The sequence below is a fragment of the Cinclus cinclus genome, chromosome 7 (assembly GCF_963662255.1).
Source record: "Cinclus cinclus chromosome 7, bCinCin1.1, whole genome shotgun sequence".
Classification (NCBI taxonomy): domain Eukaryota; kingdom Metazoa; phylum Chordata; class Aves; order Passeriformes; family Cinclidae; genus Cinclus; species Cinclus cinclus.
The window spans coordinates 12,501,715-12,513,883 of NC_085052.1; the positions used below are offsets into that span (position 1 = coordinate 12,501,715).

The 12,169-nt window shown below is 57.6% G+C and overlaps 3 protein-coding genes across 3 annotated transcripts; 1 reads left to right on the plus strand and 2 right to left on the minus strand.

Annotated features, from left to right (window-relative positions):
• Positions 1-185: 185 nt before the first annotated feature.
• On the minus strand, positions 186-4,356 carry AS3MT (arsenite methyltransferase). Its single transcript, XM_062496507.1, has 11 exons — positions 4,248-4,356; positions 3,901-3,941; positions 3,263-3,390; positions 3,007-3,157; positions 2,797-2,933; positions 2,452-2,521; positions 2,135-2,216; positions 1,917-2,048; positions 1,669-1,811; positions 1,145-1,279; positions 186-284 (listed from the first exon to the last, which is right to left on the minus strand). Exons 1-11 carry the CDS (start codon positions 4,354-4,356, stop codon positions 186-188), a joined length of 1,227 nt encoding a protein of 408 aa, XP_062352491.1.
• Positions 4,357-4,816: 460 nt separating this feature from the next.
• On the minus strand, positions 4,817-7,923 carry BORCS7 (BLOC-1 related complex subunit 7). Its single transcript, XM_062496304.1, has 5 exons — positions 7,783-7,923; positions 7,334-7,396; positions 6,902-6,945; positions 6,466-6,486; positions 4,817-6,025 (listed from the first exon to the last, which is right to left on the minus strand). The coding sequence occupies exons 1-5, from the start codon at positions 7,921-7,923 to the stop codon at positions 5,974-5,976; spliced, it is 321 nt and encodes a 106-aa protein (XP_062352288.1). The 3' UTR covers positions 4,817-5,973.
• Positions 7,924-8,738: 815 nt separating this feature from the next.
• On the plus strand, positions 8,739-12,122 carry LOC134046257 (steroid 17-alpha-hydroxylase/17,20 lyase). Its single transcript, XM_062496591.1, has 8 exons — positions 8,739-9,062; positions 9,537-9,675; positions 10,183-10,412; positions 10,624-10,710; positions 10,805-11,014; positions 11,254-11,423; positions 11,508-11,611; positions 11,854-12,122. The coding sequence occupies exons 1-8, from the start codon at positions 8,739-8,741 to the stop codon at positions 12,120-12,122; spliced, it is 1,533 nt and encodes a 510-aa protein (XP_062352575.1).
• Positions 12,123-12,169: the final 47 nt, after the last annotated feature.

The window sequence follows — 12,169 nt, forward strand, 5'->3', positions numbered from 1 at the left end:
CAGCCAGGCACAACCTGCCCCATCAGCCCTGCCAGGGAAGCACAGCACCCATGGCCCTGTGGCAGATACAAGCACACAGCCTTTGAGCTCAGACATGTATTTGCTCTCTGATGGAAGATGTCACTGGGGCCACATCCTCTCGCCCCACTGACTTCCAACAGTGGTGTGGGGACACCACTTGCCACTCAGCAGCACCCTGGGGGACCACAGGTGCCACCAGGATAGCAGGCAGGACCTGGGGCTGTCAGGCGCTCCAGCAGCTGGAAGGGATCACGGATCTTCTCCTGAAGGACAGAGAAAAACCCAGGGCAGAATCAGGTCAGTGGGAAGCAAGAGGCACCTCAGAAAGTGGCATTTGTCCCTGGCTTAATCCCTGCCAGCAGAGCAACCCAAGCAGACCTTCCTTAGCTGTCATGGGGGAGAGCTCCTGGGTCACTCCAGCTGCTTTTCCCTGCGGCAAGGAAGAAGCCAAGAGCTTGTCTAGGACTTTTGCTTTGCTTTTATCTGAGAAATGCCTCCTGCTTGGACAGGGACCTGAGAAAATCTCTCCTTCTAAGTACAAGGCTTTTGTATATTTTGTACATATTTCAGGGATATGCAGCTGCAGGGTGTTATCTCCCTTGTCTCTCCTGGCCCATCTACAGGCTGGAGGGACCACCAAGGAGAAGAGAGAGGCTTCCAGCAGATAGAATGCTTTGTGCTGCAGGGTCAGGGTTGGCAGCCAGGGCCAGCCTGCTCTTCCATCAGCAGGAAGGAGAGCAATGGGCAGGAAGAAACTGTGGGGATGGGCCACCATCTCCCTGAGGCAGGCTGTGCACAGCCATCCCCTCAGGGGAAGGATGACTCCCCTTGGGAGACCTCAGGGAAGTCCAAGGTGTCAGCCTCACCAGTCCCCATGGACATACTGGGGTGGTTTGAGCAGGCCCCACCTTGGAATGGCTCCAACTTGGGTAGAGGTACAGTTTGTCCTGACTCAGGCACCAGGCACCACTCTTGGTGTCCCATGAATTCCTGCCTAGCCCAGAAGGACTCAGGTGTCTTGATATCATGTCACAGCCCTTCAGATACCCCATAGCAACTCTGACGGTATGGGACACCCATGTCCCAATTCCCTAACCCAGCCACGGAGCTGCCCTCTACTGACCTTCACTCCCTTGCCACAGCAGCCCTGCAGTGCTGCAGCGTTGGCTCCGCCAGCTCGGATCAGGAACTCCTCCGCAAACCTGGAGCTCTGCAAGATTGCAGCCATCTCAGCATCCACGTCCACCACCTCTCCTTCCTGGGGACAGAGGAATGGTCACAGGCCTGTGGTCCTGGATTTGTGTCCCAGGGTACTCCAGCCACCCAACCAGATGATGGGGAGAGTGAAAGCAAGAGCACATCTCGACCCAAAACCTGAAGAAACACCCACAAAACCCAAGCACCAGGCTTCAAACCATTCTGAGAAGCCACCATAGGTGTCCTGCTTCTACCTTTACCACAAAGCAATGCATGCATCTGTCTCCCTTTCCTGTACATTTGCACTCCCCTGGGTTTACATAGCCCCTTGGCTCCCACCCACCATCCCCTTCACCAAAACTTGTCCCCCAGATCACAGAGGATGCTGCTTAGTAGCAGTTTCATCAGCTTTAATTCTTCCCTACAGAGCCCCAGCAGGCCTCCCCAAACCTTGAAAGTGAAGTTGGCATCAAACACCAGCTCTTGCTCGTGCCCCACAATCCCACCATTGTAGATGACCTGTCCTGGCCCGGCACAGCTGCCACCTGGCACCTTGAACAGGCGGAAAGTTGCAGAAACAAAGCGGCAGTTGCCTACAAGGGAGAGGTTGGTGGCTTGGGTACTGAACACCTGGGCTGGGATCCCAGCAGAGCTTCCCACAGCTTCCCAGATCTGACACTCCCTGGCTGGATCCTTACCGACGATGGCCTCCAGCTCCTTGTTGCCAATGGTGATAGGGCTGGCTGTGACCAGGCATGGGGGGCTGAATCCCACCTCCTCAGCAATGCTGTACAGGTCTCTCCAGTACAAGGCTCCTGCCAGGCATTCTCCTGGCATAAGACCACAGACATGGGAGATGGAGGCAAAGGTCCAGCACCCCCATTCCATGTCACCCCCACCCCACAGCCCTACGCACCCCACAGCACCCGGTGCTTCCGGATGGTCTCGCTCAGGCGCTGGCTGGCATAGATGTCACTGAAGTACATCTCTCCCCCGGGCTGAAGGGCAGCAAGGAGTGAAAGGAGACCTCAAGAAGCAAAGGAACAAAAGGGGCAGGGAGAATGGGGAATCCCCTATTCCTACCCTGTTTGGGACCCTCTGCAGAGCTGCCCTCCCCTGGCCCCATCCTGTATCCCCGCCTTGCTGGATCCCATTTGGTGCTTCTCTGTGGCATTCCAACAACAGGACTATCCCAAGCCTGCCTTGCTGCCACAGGCACCAGCCCACCATCACCTTTAACACACGGAAGGCCTCCTGCAGCACAGCCCTCTTGTCAGGGGCAAGGTTGACCACGCAGTTGGAGCTGTGGAGGAGGAGACCAAGACTTATTTGCACCCTCTTGCAGAATTAGCACCAGCAGCTGCTGTGTGTCCCATCGCTTCACACAGGATTTGGAAACACCAATTTGACCGTGAAAAAGGCAGTTTATATTCCCAGACTCTAGCCCAGATTCTGGCTTGGGATTTCCCTTTTTCTAACACATGCTTCTGAAGCAGGTGACCCACTGGGATGAAGACCCAGCCCACAGCCCCGGGAAGCATCAGGACTGGGGGTGACTGTGCCCTGCACAGCACCTACACGATAATATCGTAGCTCTCGTCAGCCAGTCCGACATCACCCAGCTTCTCCATGTAACCATGGAAGAACTCCACATTTGGCTTTCGGTAGCCAAACTTATCCATGTGGTAGGCAATGTGCTTCTTTGCCACCTCGACCTGGCAGGAGGAAGGGAATGTTGTGGGGGGTGCTGCTGGGAGGATGAGAGGATGCCCCAAATCTGTGCCGTACTTGGCCCTCGGTCATATCTATCCCGGTGACATGGCCCTGCTCCCCGACCAGCTGGCTCAGCAGATAGCAGTCCCTGCCGCTGCCGCTGCCCAGGTCCAGAATCTGGCACGATGACAGGCACTCAGGGATCACCAGACCACAGCCGTAGTACCTGGGTGGATGCTGAGTTGAGCTGGATGGAAGTGCCCCATGGCACAGCCGAGAAGGAGCTGCAGCCCATGGGGTGTGGCAGTGGAGGAGAGACCCTGGGGTTTACCTGGCCAGCACCTCCTCATGGATGTGCTCCATAGCATCTCTCACCATCTTGGGAAGGGGCCTGGCTGAGGTGATGCACGCATTGGTTTTGAGGTCCTCTGACTTCTGCAGCTCTTTGCCATAGTAATCCTGAGATAGGAAGGACAGAGGCCACTAAACTGTGCCAAGTTGAGCCCTGGGAGCTCCACATGCTCTAAAACATGAGGGCCATGCCTGCACTCGGCCTGTACATGCCTACATGTCCTCTGGCACTAGAATTCTCATTTCCACCAGCCAAAATCTATGCTAAGATCAGGCATCCTTTTGCCCCCATCCTCCTCAGCTCCCTTTGCTCACATGCACCGATGTGTTTGTGAAGGAGGGAATTTAATTCCCGTTTTCAGTAACTTTGCAGGTTGCAACCACCATTTCCGTGGCTGAGAAGGGTGCAGGGAACAAGGTCAGGGAAATGCCAGGTTGCTCAGCCCCCGCATCCCTGTGTGCAACAGGAACAAAGCTGCCAACTGCACCTGGCATTTTCATCTGGACCCTGAAACAAGTTTTATCCTCTAACGGCAACAGAAACTCTGGCACAGCCCAGGCATGTACCCCCTGCCCAATTGGCCCATCCCTCCACCGGTTCCCATCCACGCCTCTCACCTGCACTTCCTGGTGGATCTGCTCTCTGCAGGGAGTCGCCACTGCAACGGGAATGTGGGGCTGGTGGCCGACACCACAGAGATGGGCACCACTCCCAAGGGCTCTGAATCCCCCTTTTCTCCCAGATACCAGAGCACCTTTTGCTCTCCCCCAGCAGAATCCTGAGAACTCCCCCAGATTTGCAGTCTAATAGGATGCTCCAGGGAGCACCTGACAACACCCCCCCACCCCAAAAAATCCCAGGCCCAGCTGCCCTGAAGAGATAAGCCCCCAAAGCATCCCTCTAGGGTAGATTCGCCCTCCCCTGCTTTGCAGAGAGCCCTTGGCCCCAAGGACAGCCCCAGCACCCCTGGCAGAGGCCCTGGGCTGTCGTACTGCCTCCAGCTGCAGCGCCTCAGTCGGACTCTGCCCAGCCTGGGCCACGCTCCTCCCCAGTACCCTGTGCTCTCCCAGCATCCCACACTGCCCAGGCCTGGCTTCCGTCCTGACACCGGCTCCTGCCTGCCCAGGCCCCTGGCACACGGCCCTGCCGTGTCCCTGGACACAGGGATTGCTGGCCCCACTCCCATGGCGAGCACACTGCCATCATTCATGGTTCTTGCTGCACCCATACCCCCAAAATCCACCCTGCTGCCTGCTCCCCAACAGCTCTACAGCTCCATGATGCAGCCCTGCCCCTGCTTGCTCGGGTGACATGAATTTAATGCCACAGGACTGCTGTAGCCTTTGCAGAGGACAGGGCCTTGGAAGGGACAAGCCACCTGCAGCAAGGTTACACTGCTCCTGCAAAGCCCTCTGAGCTGAAGCAGAATGGGGGATCCTGGGGGGGCAGAGCCCCACCACCCCTCACAGTCTCCCTGATGCACAGGGACTGGCAGCAACAGAATTCAGGACAGACTGCTGCATTTTGGTGGTGGTCAGGACAGCTTTTATTCCCAGCAAGAAAGTCACAGAGAAAACTCTCACTCCCAAAGTGCACCTGCAAAGCTGGGGTCAGAATGTCACCCAAGGCAAAAATACTGGCAGGGATGGTGAAATCTAGCCCAGGAAGGCTCTGCAGCACAGGAGCCAGACTCCAGCAGCATTCCAACAGGAATGTGGCAGGCCAGTGTCAGCTCTCAGCCTGCCTGCTTCTATCAGCTGGTGAAAAGCACACTCAGGGAAACAAGTGCTTCCCGTGCACTTCAAGTGCTCCAGATTAAGTGACTTAACAAAAACAAGACACAGTATTTATAGTTGTTCCTCGACATGAACATGTCACTAGTCTTCAACAGAGCAGTACAGAACTGAGCACACCAGCCTGTGATGCTCTCCTGCCTGCTTCCCAGATGGGCCTTTGGATACCTTCCCAACGAGATACCAACACACACCACAGCCAAGGCTGCTTCATCAGAAGCTGGAGCAGCAGCCCAGGAAAAGGAATGCAGTTGAAGGCTGAATGCAGCACATATGGGCTGGCAAAGGGATGATGTTCCAAACTCTGGCAGAGAGGGAAATAAGATAACCTCTGAGGAGGATGATGGCCAAACCATGTCCAGCTAGGCCACTGGCAGATGTTTGTGCTTAGATTCCTGGTTTCAGAAATTCTGTGCTGGGATTGGCACCTCAGCCTACACTGAAGCACCTCTCACCCACCCTAGCACTTACAGCTCACACTGATTAAATTGCCCTAAATAAACTGCACTCTGTGCCATCTCTGTGGCTAAATATAGACCAGTGGCCAACTGCAGGCACCTGCATTTAAACGCTATGCTTCAACTCAGCATTTCTTGCCAAGGGTGCTGGTGTGGGCTAAGCACCTCACACTACATGGGAAGTAAGCAGACACAGGAATTACTGGGAGGAGCAAAGTTTCAGGGAAGTTTGTTTCAGCCAGGTGCAGGTGTATGGGTGAGCATTCTAGAGCAGAGGTGTGGATGCAGGCACACAAGAAGGGGCCACATGCCCAGAAACAAAGACTCTACACATATCTCAGCTGACATCCAGCATCATCCAGACATAGTTCTGAATCCAGGGGCTGGAAGGGAGAGGACGCTTCACTCCCTCAGTGCTGGTTGAGTTTCCTCATGCCCTTCATTTCAGCAAGTGACTCAGCTGGTCCTGAAGGTTTGACGAGCGCTCCACGCTAGGCACCAAGCAAGAGGATATTCATGGTGAGATCTGCTCCCAGACTTGTGCTGTGCTGCCTGTGCCCGAGGGACCAGAGATATTCTAGAGCTGACAGTACAGCAAAGAGAAACCCTTGGGTCCCCCGACCCCCTCTGTGTCCCCACAAAGTAAACCTCACTTCATGCACCCTGCTGTACACAGTTCTGCTCCCACCACACTTCCTCTCACAAGCAGCCTCACATGCTCTATCACATCAGTGAAATGAAAGGAAGTCTTGGTATGAATCCCATCTCTTCATCAAATTCTCATCTCTTCACAATACTGAAGCGTTATCCTGCTTGGCCAGCACCTGCCACAAAAGCAGCTGCAAAAACCTTTCCATTTTGCTTTCCCCCATCCAACTCCTTCCCCTTTCCACCCCCACACATGTGTCCCCCAGGTCCTCCCAGAACTCACTTCTTTTGAATTGCCTCTTGCCTAGATGAGAAAAAGAAAGACAAAAATAGCATTAGAAAAACAAAATCTCAGTCATGGTTTATGTTATATTGAACAAAGGCTCAACAGGCTAAAACTCCAGGGTGTTTTTGGATTAAGTTCTGGGGACAGCAGCAGCACCGGCTTCTCCTTCTTAATCCCAGGTGCATCATACACACTCATGGGAGACACAGTGCATGGCAAACAGGAGGCAAAAATTTCAGCTCCTACCACAAAACAGCCTGAAAAGGGCTGGAAAATTCCAGCTCCAGGGCCTGCTCAGCTCTGAAGAACTGAAAAAGAGGGATCAGCCTGAACTGCCAGTTTCATGCAAAGTCTCTATGGAGAACAGAGAAGGACTGAGGGATCCACTCAGCCCCCAAGAGAGAACACCTACTTACTGGTATCCTCTACTTACTGGTACTGTAGATGAGTAGTTATTATGGCCATTTTTCTTAAACTCTGTGGAGAATAAAACAAAGAATGAATGCCAACAGAAATCACAGTGCAAGCCGTCCTAATGCCCTGGGGAGTTCCTCCAGCAGCGGCACACTTCCCTCTCCTCTCCCAGTGACAGGCAGAGACACCGTGGGCTTTGTTTCAGCCCACAGTCCCTCAATATTTCTGTCAGAGAGGGCATAGCTTGAGGACTGGCCAGCCTGCAGGACACCAGGAGTGCAGCAGCACTGGGTCTGAGAAAGCACTAAATTATATTTGCCATCAGCCCTGCTGCCTGAAGCCATGTATTTCACTCCAGGGCTCTGGTAGCAAGGCTGCAAACTATTCTTACCACCCTCCTCTCCTCCTGTCCCTAGAAACACTGCTGCTCGAGCAAAAGAACACAGCTCACATCTTCCGAGTGCAAGATGGCATCTTCTTGCATCACCATGTTTCTCGCAGCTTGACCCAAGAGCTAAAAGACAAACAGACAGACCAGGCTGTGACGCTGCAGCTTTGCGTTTCCCAAGGTCCCCGTGACGGCTGGCAGGGTGACACTTGGGGTGACACCGTGCGGGGATCCCCGCGGTGCCGTGAGAGCACATCCATCGGGAGCGCCTGAGGCACCGCTCCCACCTGTCACCCTGGAGAGCTGGCAGCACCCTCCCGTCTGCCACCGCCGGAGTCCCGAGGAGTGCCCAGCCGTGCCCGCATTCCGGTCCCGCTGTCCCCGTCCCTACCCAGACACGCGGATGTTTCCCCTCCGCGGACTACAGCTCCCAGCATGCAGTGCGCCGCTCTCCCCGCTCCCAGCTCCGCTCCGGCCCTGTAAAAGGCCGCCCGCCGGCACTAGCCACTCACCTCGGCGCTACGGGAGCCCTTTAGCACCTGCTTAGTGAGAGCGATCACGTCGGTGCCGCAGCTCGTCACTTTCTCGGTCAGGAGCCCCTTCACCGAGTGGCCAAAGCGAGCCTGGGCATCCGCCGCGCCCCCCGCCGCCATCTTACCCCGCCCGTGCCCCGCACCGCCTACCCCCGGGAGCCGCTACGGCGAGCGCCGGGGGCCGGAAGGCTCGGGAAGGCGCAGAGCCTGCGGTGGCCGGGGACATTGCCGGGAGGAGCTTCTGTTCCCAAAGAACTCCTCCAGGACACCTCATCGCCTGGGGCACGGACATCCACGGGCTGCTCAGCACTGACGAGTACAAACCAAGGCTGACCAGCGCTGACCAGGCTGTGCTGTACTGTACTGACCAGGGCTAATCAATTGTACCAGGGGCTGACCAGCATTGCCGAGGGCTTTCCCAGCAGTGTCAAGTGCTACCCGTGTCTCCCCAGCCAGTGCTGATGAGAGCTGATGATCAGGGATGCTCCGGGCTTATCGGCATTTCTAGTGCTGCCCATTCCCTCCCGGATCTGCCAAGATGCTCCCAGGCTGGGGATGGATTCCGGTGCCCCGCCAGACCCCCCGACTGTGCTCAGGGCACCCAGGACAAACCTCGAGGGCTCAGCTATCCCCACAGCCCTGGCCCACCACAGGGCCCTGGGGATGGAACTCCAAGGACGGATCCGACCCTGGGCATCCCCTGGCCCCCAGCACGCTGGAAGCAGCTCCCCCATGGCCACCCAGGGTGGCCGTGGCCCCGCTGCCCTCGCCCCCCGCCATGTGCCCACAGCTGCAGAGCTGGCCACGGGCCCAGCGCCAGGCTCCCCCCTCCTCGTCCCCCCGATAAGGAGCCGAGCCCGCCTCAGAGTCAAGGAGACGACCCCGCAGCCGCTATAAGGGCCCCCCGCGCGCCGCAGCCTGCAGCCGGGCCCGCCATGCCGCTGCTGGGTGCCCTGCTGCTGGCCCTGGCCCTGCTCTGCACCTGGGGGCTGGCCCGCAGGCGGAACACCCTGGCAATGGCCACAGGGACAGGTTTGGGGCGCCCACGGAGCCTGCCGGCCCTGCCGCTGGTGGGGAGCCTGCTGCAGCTGGCCGGGCACCCCCAGCTCCACCTGCGGCTGTGGCGCCTGCAGGGACACTATGGCAGCCTCTACGCCCTTTGGATGGGCTCCCACTACGTGGTGGTGGTGAACAGCTATCGGCACGCCAGGGAGGTGCTGCTGAAGAAGGGCAAAGACTTCGCCGGACGGCCCCGCACCGTGAGTCGGCAGCAGGTTTTGGGGACCCCTTCCCACTGTGGCATGGGGTGAGGCGGGGGACGCTCCCAAGAAAGACACAGGCACGCAGCTGGGTCCGTGTCCCCTCTCCATCCTGCCTGTAGCAAGGTAGGAGCAGGGCAGTCCCTCCATACCCTGTTCCCCAGGGTGAGCCCCGTTATCCTCCATCCCAAGGGTGCCTGTTTTTCCTGCAGCTGGCTGCATCCCTGGGGCACGGGGATGTGGGTTCGGGTACTACCAGGCTCCTTGCACCCCTTAAGTTCCCTGGGTATCCTAGAGCCCCAAACCTCTTTATCAGTCCTTGGCAGGGGGAAAGCAAAGCTCATGAGCTGTGTGCTCTGCTTGCCTGCATTAACCTCCAGCCCCCCAGACCATTTCTAGGATGGGGTGAGATGATCATCCATGCCCCTTGGGATGCCCTGAAGCGGGGTGACCCTGGGACTGCCTGTCCCTCAGGTGACCACGGACCTGCTGTCCCGGGGAGGCAAGGACATCGCCTTTGCCAGCTACGGACCCCTCTGGAAGTTCCAGCGCAAGCTGGTGCACACTGCCCTCTCCATGTTCGGGGAGGGCTCGCTTGCCCTCGAGAGGATCAGTAAGTGCCTCCCTCCAGCCCCAGGTTTTCTCCCAGCTCTGGTTCCCTCTCACGCTGTACTTCTTCTTAAGTGCCCTGATTCCCTGGGAACCATGGAAAGACAGTGGCTCAGCCCATGCCCCTTGGTATCCCCTCAGCTTGCCAGGTTCGGTCCCCCTCCTTATATCCCCTGTACTTTACTAACACCTCTCCATGTGTTTTCTACCCTGAACTTTAGTTCCCCTCACTCACAGATGGGGAAACTGAGTCATAGAGCCAGCTCCCCACTCCGCCCAGGAGGATGTCCTTGCACATCTCCATTCTCTGCTCCTCCCCAGCACCCACCATTGTCCCTTCTGCCCATGCCAGCCCCTCAGGGCCCAACCCTGTCAGGGGGTTGCCCTCTGCAGGCTGCATACCCTGAATGAGCAGGGCACTGCTGCTTCCAGCCTCCAGCTGCCCCTTTCACCCCCTTGGCTTAATCATCACTCCCTCATCACCCTCTGGCATGCCTCTCCTCCACTCCAGTCTGCCGGGAGGCTGCCTCCCTGTGCGAGACACTCAGCGCTGTGCAGGACACAGCCCTGGACATGGCCCCAGAGCTCACACGGGCTGTCACCAACGTGGTCTGCTCCCTCTGCTTCAACTCCTCATACCAGCGTGGGGACCCCGAGTTCGAGGCTATGCTGGAGTACAGCCAGGGTATCGTGGACACCGTGGCCAAGGAGAGCTTGGTGGACATCTTCCCCTGGCTCCAGGTGAGCAGGAACATGTACACTGCCCATTCTTCTCACCTCAGATGAGAGGAAGGAACTGGGATGTGTCCTGTAGGATCCCCCCTGAATTAGGAGGGTCCCTGTCCTGGTGACCCACAAGAGCCAGTACTCTGGTGGGCACGGAGTGGCTGCTTGGGGGCCTGCAGGGGCTCTGCTGAGCTGCAGCCTGTTGTAATGTGCTTTTCTCCCTCAGATATTTCCCAACAAAGACCTGGCCCTGCTGAAGAAATGCCTCCAGGTCCGGGACCAGCTGCTCCAGCAGAAATTCACTGAACACAAGGTGCCAGCAGGGCCAGGACAGGGAGATAGATGCTGGTGCTGAGGTGGTGGGCACTGTGCCCGGGACAGCCTGGCTTATGCATGTCCCTTGGCAGGAAGCTTTCTGCAGAGACACTGTGAAGGACCTCATGGATGCCCTCCTGCAAGTGAGGCTCAGTGCTGAGAACAACAGCCCTCTGGAGCCAGGGCTGGAGCTGACTGACGACCACCTCCTCATGACAGTGGGGGACATCTTTGGGGCTGGTGTGGAGACCACCACGACTGTGCTCAAATGGGCTGTGCTCTACCTGCTCCACTATCCTGAGGTAGGCCTGCACCCTACAGCAGGGGCCTGGATTCCCTCCAGCACCAGGGATGTCATAGGGAGTTTTGGGGAAGTCAGGTGCCGAAAGAGAAGTCAGGCTCTGCAGATAAGCAGGCTCAGGCTGTGGGCACTTCTGCCCCACACAGCCTGACAGGACATGCTGGTGATGCTAGGTGTACTCCACTGTGCACAGGGAACCCTGCTTCTGGGCTCTCACACTAGTCTTTGCTTTCCTCCCAGATCCAGAGGAAGATCCAGGAGGAAATGGACCACAAGATTGGCCTGGTGCGTCACCCCCACCTCAGCGACCGCCCACTGCTGCCCTACCTGGAGGCCACCATCAGCGAAGTGCTGCGCATCCGGCCCGTGTCCCCCCTGCTCATCCCACATGTGTCCCTTGCCGACACCAGGTGAGACCTCCCTGGGGCACATCCAGGTCATGGGCAGAGACTGTGGGGAGGGAGCAACTGCCTCACTTTGTGTCTGCTTTGCAGCATTGGGGAATACTCCATCCCCAAGGGTGCCAGGGTCATCATCAACCTCTGGTCCGTGCACCACGACGAGAAGGAGTGGGACAAGCCTGAGGAGTTCAATCCTGGTGGGTTGTGTGATCCCCATCCTCTCCTGGGCAAGTGGATGGCTGGGTGGGTGCAGCAGGAGAGGCTGCGCCCTGGCGAAGGCTTGGTGCTGGGAGGTTGGATCCTGCTCCTGCCTGTCTGGGGCATTCACACCTCTCTGCTCTCGCATCTCCTGGGAGGGACACATATGTGATGAACTCGGGCAGGTCTCAGGCAGAAGGGATCACCCTGCTGATGCCAGTGGTGCCCCTTACTCTTGCAGGCCGCTTCCTGGATGAGCGGGGCCAGTACATCCATTCACCCTCACCCAGCTACCTCCCCTTTGGAGCTGGGATCCGTGTCTGCCTGGGAAAAGTCCTGGCCAAGATGGAGCTCTTCCTCTTTCTTGCCTGGGTGCTGCAGAGGTTCACACTTGAGTGCCCTGACGACCAGCCCTTGCCCTCGCTTGAGGGCAAGTTTGGTGTTGTGCTTCAGGTGCAGAAGTTTCAGGTGAAGGCCAGACTGAGGGAGGCCTGGAGAGCTGCCTCATGATGGGGAGGAGCCCTGGATCCCAGGCAGGGGGTGGGGGATCACAGAGG